This window comes from Aphelocoma coerulescens (genome assembly GCF_041296385.1).
Source record: "Aphelocoma coerulescens isolate FSJ_1873_10779 chromosome Z unlocalized genomic scaffold, UR_Acoe_1.0 ChrZ, whole genome shotgun sequence".
NCBI lineage: Eukaryota > Metazoa > Chordata > Aves > Passeriformes > Corvidae > Aphelocoma > Aphelocoma coerulescens.
The window spans coordinates 50,377,536-50,391,032 of NW_027184085.1; the positions used below are offsets into that span (position 1 = coordinate 50,377,536).

The window sequence follows — 13,497 nt, forward strand, 5'->3', positions numbered from 1 at the left end:
TGAATAAGAAATACTGGATGGCTGTAACATGACGTTAAATTTAATACCCTCTTGAGACTAAAACAAATTTATTCAGACACAGTCCAAAGAACAAGGCTCTCACTGCAAGTGCACCAGGTTATAAATGGTTAATTATGTTATATATGGTAGTGAAAGGAGCTTTTTTTTAAGCTGTAAGAGTAGTTTGATCCAAGACCTTTTGGAAGGCGTGGAACTAGGAGCTGTCAGGGACCTTTCATGTTACTTCTTTATTGAATGCTCCTCATGCCTCAATGTGGGCCTATGAAAGCTGTTGCAAGGTCTCAGCAGTGACAGTTTCTCTCAAATCAAGCCCAGCTTCCAACATGGAAGAAAGAAAATAGAGAAAGTGCAGTAAAAAATTCAACAAAATGCTAAGGGTGTTGATTTTCAGAAGAAGTCTCCACACTAGATGTAATTCTCCTGGAGACACTGCAGTATGGCTTAGAGGGAGCTTGTATTTAAACACAAACATAGTGTCTTTCCTGGAGATCACTGGAACCTTCAGAAAGAGAGAGAATACAGTTTGCTCCATGTATAGCAGTACCACTCTTGAGGGTAGTGGTATCTCCAAGCTTTATGGGATTTCTCTCATCTGTGCCTGAGATTTATAGCATGTAAAGCAGGACAAGGAATGAAACCTACTTTTCCAGCCTCCTCTACTCAAAGTGTGTGTGGATAAATTAAAGAGTAGCCTCTTAACATGAGGCACTTCTCCTTTTCTTACATGATATGGACTCCTGGCTAAATACTTCAAGATGATCCAGCATGTCCTTGAGACCAGAAATGTCTGACTTACTGTGATGCATCTTCTCTGGTAGAAACCTTCTGAGGGGAGGCTGCAACTTAGTGATTTTTCAAGAGGCAGTAAAAAAATCAGAAATGGCTGTCACAGAAACACCACGAGTTACCACGAGTAATTTGAACACTATGGATGAGCTGAATCAGGGATGAATCTTGGAAAAGCTGCAGAATGTTTTGAGATATTATGCAAAAACAAAGTGCCAATAAAAACAAAGACATAGTGAAGTAAAACAATTTCTACAGCCACATATTGGAGAGGAATGGAGATGGAAAGGAGATGAACTCTCCTGTAGTTTGGTGGTGTGCATTGGACAGAACGAGCACTAATGCAAGTAAAAATTTATAGGACACAGTGCCGTTATATCAATATAATCCCTTTTTTTCAGCCTGTACATAGACATTCACTCCAGAGCAAGTATGATTTCTTTTTGGAACTTCTTCCTGAAATACAGTTCTTATTACAGACATCCTTATGTATCGCCCTGCAGCTCATCTGATGATGATGTTTGCAAGACACAAGCACTAACAGAGAGTTAACTAGCTACTAGGAAGCTTTACTTTGGTATGCAAATATCCTGACATTTTCTTCATTTGATGACTGATCAAATTAAAAATGAAAGTCTTTTTCTGTCTCCGGAATTTCTTTAATTGATTATAACTCAACTTGCTTGTAAATTACCTGTGGCATTTAAACTCACTGCCTCCTCTACGAACTGGAACTTGACACTTCAGCATATTACAGTTAGACTTTCCTATTGGCTGATGATCCAATTAAATCCAAGACGATTATAAGAAGTTGCTCAACTTAGTCAATCTTTTGCTAAGGATTTTCTAGGTTTATTATTTTTTTACACTGCCTGGTTATTCATCAGGTACAAAGGTTGAAGAAAAACAAAGTGCTGTTTCACCATGTTATTTCTTGTCAGTGCACTGAAAAATCTACACATAGGTACATATGATACCTGTAAGAAGCAGCAGAAAGGTAAGACACTTAGCATGTCTAATTCAAAATGCAGGCAAAGATTTATTAGTATAACTTTGTTGCTAGACTGGAAGAAAACATATCTCAAGTTATATTAAAACTTCAGGAATTAACATGAACCTGGGACATGCTGAGTTGTTAAGTAAATTCTACTTCATTAGAAAGCTGGGGAACAGACTCTGAAAATCAGACTGATTATATAAACTCAGTAACTTTCCCAGAAAAAACAAAAATCATTACATTATTTTTAAATTATATGATTTTCAAAGTTCTCAGATGGAAATTTTTAAGAAAGCACTTCTAATTACAAGGAAATATCGAAGTACTACCAATGTATTGCCAATGTATTACTAGGCTGAGTTTCTTTTCAAAGCAGTTAGTTTAAACAGCGGTTTGTAAAATCTGGTTCTAGTAAAATGCTGGACTGCAACTAAAATTACAGATGCTCTCCTGTTCTTCTACTGATTATACAGGTTCACATACACAAAATGCAGGCAGTCACATTTGTAAGAAATCCCCTACGTTTTCAGTAGAAACTAAAGTAAGAGCTAGGAATTATGTTTCTGACTTAGACATATGTACAACTTAAATTTTCAACTTGGTTGTTAGTAACTTACAGGTTAGCATTAAGAACAATATTTAATATAGTTTCCCACTCTATTTAAGACAGTTCTTGTCTTGTAATCTGCAAACGACAATAATACCATTTATCTGTATTTATAAATTGCCAGGTTAAGACCTGTTCTGTTTCTGAACATCTAGGAAGCTGTACCTTTAAAGTCCAAATACACTGCAAGATCCAGATGTTAAAATAGTAATTTTGGAAATTCTCTAAGTGCATCATGTTTTCCACTAACAATACACAAGCTGGCTAAAAAAATATGCAGGCCACCAGTACCACCACTGACAAGTGCAAAACCTAATACAGAACATAAAAAAATTCCACAGGGGCTGCTGCTGCTAGCACCCCATGTCCCTGCCACGGAAAATGGCTAAATGGCAAAAGGTTTATGAACTCTTTTTGTATGCAATATAAGATTCTGACAGAAGTAGAAATACACAATGGATCAGAGCAGACTAAGTAGCATTTATCTTCCTCTTCTTTCCAAGAAGTTATGAAATTTCCAGGCTGACTCAGTTAGGTGAATGAGGTCAATCCTCTGACATGCAAATATATAGAAGTTATCAAATAGACTTGACCAGTTTGTTCTATGACCTCATTTATATCATTATGATCAGCAAAGGCCTCCTGGCACTCATTTTAAGGACTGGTGGAGGTTTTGTAAATCTGATGGGCTGCCTATACTTAGCATTGTTTGTGCAATTAAACTTCCTTATGTAATTTCCCCCACTCTTTTCTGTTAAATTCAGTGAATGCTCTGTACAGCTCACTTTAAACAAGTATCTTACACTTTACCTTTTGGGTTTCTTTTACTATGGAAGATATCTGGCAAGGAGATACTAAGATTAAACCCCTATCTTTACAGATGCTTAAGAAAAACTGGAAAAATTAAAGATTCATTGACTTTTACACAACATTTTCACTCAAGTGTGGCATAAACAGGGACTAACTTAACATGTCACAGACACGGCGTAACATTTCTGCTTAAAATGAATAGATACTGCAAATAGTGCCTGATTCAAAGGCAATGACTGAGAGACCCTTTCTTTGAGAGATGTTAATACCACAGTAAATACTATTTGTAGGATCTTTCCTAACTTTCAAAAAATAAGGCTCAAATCTGTACAAAAACTCTATCACCAGAGACTGAACCATGTTTACTTAGTTCCAAAGATCAGAGCAACAATTATACCTTCCTAATAGAGAAATCCAGGTTTATGTCATTTTATACGTTATATTATGGACAATAAAGAGATTGAAAGATTGATCTTCTAATTAAAAATTCACAAAAAATGCTTAGTAACTTGCATAAGAACATATAAGAAATCTGACTGGACAAACCAACAATTGTCTAGTAGAGTACCCTGCCTCTGTCAGAGGCAATGAGAGAAATTGTACAGGAAGAGCATGCAAGCATCAATACTTTCTGCAGTTTACTCCAGTCATAGTCTTTCAGTACCCATAATTGCTTGAACAGGGATACTAAAGAGTACAGCCCTGCCTATTTGTTTTATACATTTATGATGTTTTTCTCTATTAACTTGTCTAACCAATCCCTTTTCTATTTGCTGATACAGTCTGCACACTGGATTTTAGGTTTGGCTCAATTAAGTGAAAGCTGATTCTGATAACCCTTGTTTCTCCACTTAATTTTACGTTAGAAAGTATTTATGTAGAACAAAATTTATTAAACTATCATTGAAATAACTGTATCTATTAATTTGTTAAACTACCGCTACAGAAGACACCGGCATTCTGGTCTTGATGTGCAAACATGTTTTTTACTAGGCTCCAAACATGAAACTCTACTGGCTTGTGATCTGGGCTGGAATGCTGTTTCTGAATCCAGCCACTGCTGACTGCAACATTACTTCCCAAACTGTAAGTTTTACATTGATCTGGACTACCCTTATGTTTGAAAGATACATTTGAAGCAGAAGGCATTTTAAAAACTGTTTCATAAACATATGCCCTGAAGAAAGAAATACAAAAATGCAAGTAAGAAGTAGTGTAATGGACAATTAGGTGATGACAGTCATTGTAAGTGGGTGAACAACATGGAAACATATTTGAGATGATTTTGTACCTCCAATTCTTCCAGACAACAGGAATGCCTCTTTACATATATAAATAAATGTACTCTTCTCAGAAAATGAAACTATTTCAAGGTATTGAGAGCAAACACTCAAATCTGAAAAGACTGCAGCTACGCTAAACTTCAACACAGAAAACCAAAATGAAGTGCTATAACAAATATATATATAATAAATGTTTTGTTGAAGGTCTGCTCTAAAGATGTTATTTTAAATTAAGAGTAAACATAGGTTTTTTTTAAAAATACATTACAGAAGGCATATTTGAATTAATTTGCAGTCTTGAATAAACTTTCTCTATGACACCTTCTCTCCAGATTATGAAGGAAAGGAGTTCATTTTTTACCCAACAAATAATTAATTCCAAAACAGTATGCCAAACTGGTTACATTTTGGATGACCATCACCTAAAGACCCTTGCATCTAAACACAGAGCTCAGCACTAAATGCTCTAGAACATCAGATTCCAAGGAGGATTCATTCTGCTGTATCACCAGACCATGAGTTAATTAAGAAAGATAAAATAAAACTTCATGAAGAGCAATGTAACTTTTCTTTTAAAGTGACAGCATTACAAAATAGAAGTTTTCTCTTGCCTTCAACAGTCCTCACTGAGACACCTTTATTAGTAGACTTTTCCACTGTATTTAATTGTTGTCACTCTCTTTTTTTTCAACAGGTTGCTTGTGAGGAGTCTGGAAAAAACCTCTTTAATATCCCCCTCAACCTTTTTCAAAATGTCACTAAATTAAGCCTCAAAAACAATAAAATCACTTTAGAAGATCATGACAAAGAGATTCTTGGACATTTTGTTAACCTCACTGAACTTCATCTGAATGAAAACAACATTACTGTATTATGCAATAACAGCTTCTACAATCTGAAAAAACTCGTAACTCTGGATATTAGCAACAACTCTATTAGCACTGTTCATAAAGCAGCATTTGCAGGATTAAAGCAACTCTCAGTGTTGAATCTATCCTATAACATGATTGCTCAGCTGGATTCAGATACATTTACTTTTCTAGAAAGCCTGACAGTTTTAAATCTACAGTATAATTTTCTGAAATATTTTCATATAAAATCATCTTTTAAACTGATTAAAATTGTTTTAGCTGGAAACCCATGGATCTGCTCCTGTGATCTCCTTGACTTACAGATATGGCTAACTGCCTCCAATGTGACATTGGGTAAGTTTTGGTAAGGGCAGCATTTCATATTTTTTTACATCAAATAGCTTAACTGTGCATTTTTTCTGATGTGGATAAAATCCACCACCAACTTACCCATATTATGCAGTAATACAATAGCTATCCATGAGATTTGTTTTAGACTAGAGTGCCAAAAAATTACCACTATCTCATAGCCTTTTCCCTGCTCACATTCACAGAAAATGAAAGCAACACTACATGTACATTGCCAAACATGGAAAAAATCTCCATCAAGATGGCAGCTATCCAACCTGCTGACTGCAAAATTGAAAAGACTCCTTTAGAAAACACTGTAACTTCCACTCCTGCTGTTAGTCTTAGAAGTAGTGCCTTAATAACAGTTCTGACTCCAAACAACATCACTGGAAACAATGGAACACGAGCAGGTAATACACAGATATTTCACTTTACTGCTTATGAGCTGTTTGATTTGCTGTTCCATGACTATATATTGTTTTGCATTCCTAGTACACCATGACTCTTCCATAAAAGCCAGGGCTACAGAACAAGCATATTTCCAGGTTCTTGTAGACAGTCACACACATTACAGGGAATGTTAAGATTTACTGATTAAGTGTTCAAAACAGATAAACCCCACCATTCTTCAATGATACTAAAAAATGATGATGAAATTTCAAAGCCCTAAAATTCAGATAATTGTCTACGTCTCTGCCTAACAGAACTAGGGAAGTAACTTTAAAAGAAATTTTCTTTTTCCAAACTAACTGCTTTCTACATGTAGCTGTCTTCCTAAAATGTGATAGCGTGAACTTACAGATTTTACTCCCATCCTAAATGTGTTCAGTATAAAGGACATGAATGCACATTGCACATTCTCTGGAAATTTCAGTGATAGTCTCCTCACCTTTCTTCACCTTTCAATGTTAATCTTATGTGCAAGTTAACTCTTCAATCCTGAAAAGCTTTACTTCTTCCTTCTGGCTAATGCAGGAAATATATCTACAGATATATACACAAATTATAAGCTATCACTGTGACATGTTTCTTTAGCTGTACCATCTTATAATTTGTTTTAGGGTAGTGGCCAGCACACAAAACCAGCTTCTAAATAAAGACTATTGGCAAATATAGTTTACTGAAATTTTTATTATTAAAGAAACACAACTGAAAGGATATGTCAAAGACATCTTATTTTAGGGTTCAGACATTATTACCAGATAAAAAGTAAAGCCTGGGAAATAAAATTTGAAGCCAATTACTGATTATTTTTTTCCAAAGCCTAATCTTGGAATTACTTTCAGAAAAAAAATCTTCTATATTTTTTTTAATCTTTTATATTAAAGAACTTTACCTTTGAAATAGACTTTGAAACAATTATTTTTTATAAATATGCAAAGTAGATTTATATTGCTATGAAATGAGATGCACATATATTACTAATCTCTGTGAAGTTACTGACTCCATGACAACACAGCAACAACATTCTACGAAAGCTCTGGAGACACTCAGTAATTCCCCTATCAATGTTTACTTTTTGAGTTCTCAATTTAACTATGAAAAAAATCATACAAGAGTTCTTCCTAGTATTCCTCATGAAGATAACTCTTCTTTTTTCCTGTTTTTTTTAAAGAGTTACCACTTGTTGGCAAAAGTTGGACCTTCCTAGCAGGTGTCCTAGGGTTTGTCCTAGGCACTACACTCCTGATTTTTACTGCTGTAAAATGCCCAGCATGGTATCACTACTTGATCAGCTACCGTCACCGTCGTCTGGAAGAAAATAACTCAGAGATGTTTGAACAGGAGTTCTCAGCTGACACGTGTTCTTCTCCTTCAGTATCGGGTACAAGCAGTGAAGAACCCATCGTAATATTTGAGAAAATTCATGCATGCAGAGATGAAGAAGATGGATTTATTGAGGATAAATACATAGATATTTATGTAAATGAGGAGCATTAATGTCTTAAACAATGGATGCTGAACTGACATTTTAAAAATGCTGTACTCTTATACTTCCATTTTATGCTGCCCTTGTACAAGACAGAATGAAGTTATGCAGTCTGTCTCCTTTCATCTCGCCAAATCCGTAACAAGATTTTGCTGCATCAACCATGAAGTTAAAAAATGGGGTCATATGCATGCATTATTGACACAATAAATACTTCAAACCATGCAAAAAATACTCATAATCCACTTTTTCATAAAATCTATTTGGCTACTTATATTGGGGGGCTTAATGTATATTGTTTGACATGAACAAAGTAGCAGGTGATGTTGGCATAATCACTAATACTTTCATTGTGAAGAGGTCTAGAAGAGAAAAATAATTTCTCAAAAATGCTGAAGCTGACCACAGCCAGACTGGGGGCTGGCTTCAAATCAATGCTGGAACAGCTCTGCAGTCCATTAGGCAAAACTAACACAATCAGAGAATGGAGCATTTGGGTATTTTTTTACCCAAATTAGCAGAGCAAGAAAGACCAACTGCTGTATTCCCAAAAGCTTGTACGTACAGTGCAACGATAAATTACCATTACTGCATTGCTACTGAACCAAGTATTTTCTCTTCATATTTTCTTAACACTTAAAAAGGCATTCAGGGTGCAACAGGCACATTTGCAAGCTGTTGAAAACTGCAGTATTAATGCAATGTGACATTATTAACTGGTAAATTGGTTGCTTTGGATGGCTTACTGGTACATAAAGCCTCACTGCTTTCACTGGCAATGAGCAGGATCATATAGCATTCTCCTGCACCCCTCTTGTGCCTAAATTAACTATCTCAAAACTCACCCTCTCAGCCTATCACTACACAAGCCATTCTCACAAAATTCTTACTAATTCCTATTGCAAGCATCTCACAGTCCTCATCTTTCCCTCTACACAGCCTTACCTTACCAGACAGGCAAAGGTCTAGTTCCCACTTCTGCTTGCTTTCTTCACTCTGCTACAACACAACAAAACTCCCAGAACTTGACACCAGATTGCCAAGAGACAGGACTCTCCATTGCCATCTAACTCTTCCTGAATGACATGGTAATTATCTTCAGGGGAGTAACTGGAGTTTAACACTAGGAACTCCAGCTGCAACCTGGCCCAACATATCATTTTGAAATTGTTCAGGCATCACTTCTGATATGCATTGCACTGTTAGGCAAGTACTTTCCCAAGCTGAGTTAGGAGAAATTGAGTTATTCAAAGATGAAAAACATACACTTAATGTACTTACACTTGTCTTTCTGTGAAAATTTTATCCATACTCTGAGTGGCTTGGTCATTCTGAACCTTTAACTTAAAAAAAAAAAAAAAATTGGAGCACAATCAAGTTTGTAATAAATCATGGAATGATACAGGTTGGAAAACACCTCTAAGATCATAAAGTCCAACCCTTAACTCAGCACTGACAAGCTCACCAATAAACCATATCCCTAAATACAGTATGTACACATCTTTTGAATACTTCTAGAGAAATTGATTCACTCACTATTACTCTGGGATCTATTATTGAAACACTTAGCAAAATACCTTTAAAACTACACAGGCAGGATGAAAGGCATTCTTCTCTTTATTACACAGACATTGTACCTTATTATTCAATCAAATGCAAGGAAAAAAAAGTTGTTTTGACCAAGAAATACTCAGGTAATTTTTCAAGTTATCAAAACAACCTTTACTGAAACTGGTTTCTTTTGCTTGTGGACAAATTGATCATAGGAAATAAAATACGCCACTCACACCTTAAGAGTACGTGTTAGAAAATAAAGAAGGAAAGCAAAGGAAGAACAAAACTCATTAATTTTGTGATGGCTATGTCAGAGACCTATTTACTATTTTTTACACTGGAGACATTTAAAAGGCTGAAGACAAAAGAGAACTTAATGTACAGAAGACCAGGCAGCTTTACAAGGCAGTGTAGTCTACCTAAATTTACCTCTCCTAAGACTAGTGTTCTGTGCTCCCGAAAAATAAAAAAGATATCTTAACACTCATAATTTGGATTGGGATAACATCCCTCTCAAATTTAAATCACAGAAAACTATCATGGGGCTGTTAACCCAACACTTCAGGCAATTGTCTTACTGCTAACATGTTGGCAACATTATGAATAATTTAACTGGAAAAAAATGGCTAGGTTTTAAGTCAGTGCTATGCTTTATTAGATATGTCAGACATTCAAAGCATCAAGAAAGTAACACACCATTTCACTGCTAAAGTATAGCAAATATCGTAATTCTTACCATATTGTAATCACGGATCACTTCTGCCATATCTGTACTGGTGTTAAGTATATCCAGAACCTGAAACAAGACAGAATTCCAACCTGTTACTGCTCTCATTTTCTTAAAAAAAAAAAAAAAAAAATCAGACAAAGGGTTCATGAAAGCACAGCAAATTTCAGTTATTGCAAATGGAAAAAAAACATGATTTGGGAATCTGAATAGATCACATGTCATTTTCAGGAATAATCATCATCATATGTAGCTATTCTAAGCACTGAAATATTACACAGCACAAATTTCTTAAATCCATATGCAGATACTTCTCCTAATGTATAGTACACTTTTTGTTTTCCTCTGTTTCCATCTCTTTCCTTTCCAATAACTGAATAAAGGCAGCGTTAACCAGTATATTTTTACATAGAAATGTAAAAAAAAAAAATTCCAAATGAGGCAAAAGCAGTACAAAGTTAAGTAAAAGAATAAACTGGACAGCATTCAGTTTCAAAATTTGACAGCAGCATACCATGTTGTAGTCTGCTAGTTGACCTTGAAAATCTTTGATTTCACCAGCTAAAGCCTCTGCCCTAAATATGAAACAAAAAGTCAAACTTCAAATGATAAAATTTGTATATGTAAAAATAAAATAATGAAAAAAAAATATTCACTGATTCCTTGAAGCCTGCCCAATACTTGAAAATAGTCTTTTAACTTAGAAAGTTAGCACTGCATTAACTGCAATACATCTCACCGTTTTTCATAGGACAAATAGACAGATTTCTCTTGCTTGTACATTTCTACTTCTTCCTGCAGCTTGCTAATTTCTGTTGTAAGCTCATTTGCTTTACTTCTGAAAAAAAATAAACAAAAAAGAATCATCAACATCTGGATGTACAGCTAAAGCACAGGTAGAACAGAAAATATATTTTACAATAGGAGATTTGAAATTAGTATCTCTCACACTGCACTTTGTTTCAACTCAGCATTTCTAAGAAGAGGTAAGTGTGGAAAAAAGCAAAATTGTTGTATCAGATAAAGTTTAAGTAGTTGCTGGAAAACCTTGGTATGAAATAAAATGTTTTAATTAGCTTTTTGTCTCTGCTGGTAAAACAGATGTGGACAGAAAAAAAACACAGTATAAATTCACAAAATGTGGGTATCATCCATACTTAAAATGACATCTTTTAGGACTAGTTATTCAAAACTGTAATATGATCAAATGATAAAATCCTGCATGCAATAGTTTGCACAAGGTCTTGCGTTTGTCATTGCTAGCTGAATGCATAATCCAAGTAAACCACCTGAAATGTACAATAAAAAATCTTTAGTTTGCAATGCTACTTCTGACAAATGGAGCTATCAGACCTAAAAAACATGAGAGGTGGAAGCTCAGAATCACTGACCCCCCCCCCCTTACTAATGCTGTGTGAGAGCATTTAACTTATCAAGCCTAACTACAAAACCTCAAGGGAATCTACTTCCTTTCTTCCTACAGAATACCTATATACAAAATAACTTTCCCTCTTATAGCAGCACTCTTCTAACAGCTCACTATAAGTGAACACCACCTATTGCACGCTGTTGTCAAGCTTCAACTCTGTGTCTGAAAAGGAACAGACGTGTTGTTAAGACGTACCTCAGCATCCCAAGGTAGTATGTTTTATCCATTATCTGTCTCTGAGGACCTGATAAAAGAGAACAATATGATATTTTGTTAAAAAAACCCCTAAGTTAGATGAACTGTAAATTAGGAAAACAATCTGCAAAACTTACAGTCAAAAAAAATTACAACTAATATAATCTAGTGTTCTTAAATAGATATTATCTCATTAAAAAAAGGAAGATATTTTTAGACTGCTGCAAAGAGAAACATTACTAATACAAATATATGAATAGTTACTACATAATAGAGTGTTTCAAGTATTCTGCAGTGATGGAAGAAGACAATAATCTTGTTCTATTATTTTGAATTATTTTTAAAGACAGCTCAGTTACAGAAAAATGTTTATCTTCTTTGGTTGCCAAGAGCAATGACAGTAAGAGGAACACTTTAATTTTCTCTTTCTTTTTGCTGCTCTTTTTAATCACAGCTCTTCACTCTGAAATATACACAGTGATGAAAAGCTTTCCTATAACAATCTAAATATTCTTTCAAAATGTTTGCAGACAACTTGATGGCTATTTTCAGTACAAAATACCTTTCATTGCAGTTTTTATTCCACTTAATCCCTGTTGAGTCACTGGACGGTCTGCAACTTTAACCTGAGATAATAAGACTCCTCCAGGAGTCAAAGAACCACCACGAGAACCAGGTCTTGCTGTACTAGGAGGCATCTATTAAAAAAAAAAAAAAAATTCTACCAAATCTGAATTATTACTTTATTATCCTGAAGCAACTGCGAAAGCAATTAAAAACTTCAGTTAGTCTCTATACTCTTTCTGTAGGAATCTTTCATCATTTACATCTCTTCAGGGAAGCAAAGCTTCAGTCGAATGTCTGTTGTAGAAAGTAAGGGATTACCTTTGAGCAACTGTTCACTGTTACATCTATCTGCAACGTTAATGCTATTCAGGTCTCCCAGGTGAACTCTGGATGCTGCACCTCCCTGACCCCCCTCCAAACTAGGTTAGCAAAACTTTATACAAAACTGAAATATTAAATTCTTCCTAAAAAAGAACTTCTCCTCACTCATGGTACTAAAAAAAAAAAAAATTAGCAAAAAAAAAAGGACAAAAATCTAAATATATCAAAATTAATGATAATATTTTCTAACATACCGCTGTTCCTATTCTGCCTGCTGAAGGAGTCCTTGATGAAGAGGCAGGCCTTGATGAAGAAGTCAGCCCTACTCCTGCTCTTGAAGAAGAACGAGCTGTGGGAGGTCTGTTACTGCTGGCCATATTCGTTTGCTTTTTAACTTCTCTCTGGCAAGAAGAGAAATCATCCTTTGATTTGCACAAGGTCCTTGAACTATGAGAAACCGACTCTTTAAAAAATAACTCTCATTAAAATAAGTTGAGGGGAGTTGTTTTCGGTTTTTTGTTATCCGCAAAGCACTCCCTTACTGGATGGTACAAGACAGCGGCAGGGCTCAGGAGGGACCACGTATCGTCCAGGAATAAGCTGGGGCAGCAGTCTCTTTTCAGTGCTTAGTGAGCCCTCAGCTTATTCTTGTGGCACTTATTATTTCAGTATCTGAATGCAAATCTTTAATGAAACGAACAGGACGCGAGCAACTGCTGCAAATACTCATTTCGGTTACCTACAAACGGTCCGTAAGCCCTCACCCATCACTACAACGATCCCAAACTGCGCTATCCGTGACAAACCCCGGCAGCTTTCGCCACCCCCGTAAGGAGCCCGTTCCAGCCGCAGAGCAGAGCAGAGCAGAGCCAGTTCCCCGACCGCCCAGCGAGCTCCGTCCCCTCACCGCGGCCCTCCACCGCCGTCAGCCGCGGGGCAGCGCCGCCGTATCGAGGCAACCACCCGCACGGATATCGCGATGGCCGCAAATCTCGCTCCAGACTCTCCCCACTACCGAAGACTACGACTCCCAGAGGGCTTCGCAAGAGAACAGCAGGAACACGACAG

At 36.0% G+C, this 13,497-nt stretch overlaps 2 protein-coding genes across 4 annotated transcripts in view; one reads left to right on the forward strand and one right to left on the reverse strand.

The window, feature by feature from the left end:
* Positions 1–13,480, reverse strand: part of IFT74 (intraflagellar transport 74) — a 36,892-nt gene extending 23,412 nt beyond the window's left edge. The window contains exons 1-8 of one of the 3 annotated variants that reach the window (XM_069001670.1): positions 13,337–13,480; positions 12,684–12,830; positions 12,104–12,239; positions 11,542–11,590; positions 10,657–10,755; positions 10,432–10,492; positions 9,927–9,986; positions 8,918–8,979 (exon numbers count right to left, since the gene is read on the reverse strand). In XM_069001670.1, the coding sequence (XP_068857771.1) occupies positions 8,918–8,979; positions 9,927–9,986; positions 10,432–10,492; positions 10,657–10,755; positions 11,542–11,590; positions 12,104–12,239; positions 12,684–12,806 (590 nt within the window). In that variant the 5' untranslated portion in view covers positions 12,807–12,830; positions 13,337–13,480. The other 2 variants (XM_069001672.1, XM_069001671.1) reach the window with 2 other exon arrangements.
* LRRC19 (leucine rich repeat containing 19) lies at positions 1,716–7,870 on the forward strand. The gene is made up of 5 exons (XM_069001673.1): positions 1,716–1,804; positions 4,215–4,307; positions 5,199–5,709; positions 5,910–6,116; positions 7,322–7,870. Exons 1-5 carry the CDS (start codon positions 1,778–1,780, stop codon positions 7,645–7,647), a joined length of 1,164 nt encoding a protein of 387 aa, XP_068857774.1. The 5' UTR covers positions 1,716–1,777; the 3' UTR covers positions 7,648–7,870.
* Positions 13,481–13,497: the final 17 nt, after the last annotated feature.

Bases quoted from the DNA above. Each gene is read 5' to 3' on its own strand.
- LRRC19 (XM_069001673.1), top strand. From the start codon at position 1,778: ATGATACCTGTAAGAAGCAGCAGAAAG. The intron at 4,308-5,198 runs GTAAGTTTTACA...TTTTTTCAACAG, and splicing joins GCAACATTACTTCCCAAACT to GTTGCTTGTGAGGAGTCTGG. The intron at 5,710-5,909 runs GTAAGTTTTGGT...TCACATTCACAG, and splicing joins TGCCTCCAATGTGACATTGG to AAAATGAAAGCAACACTACA.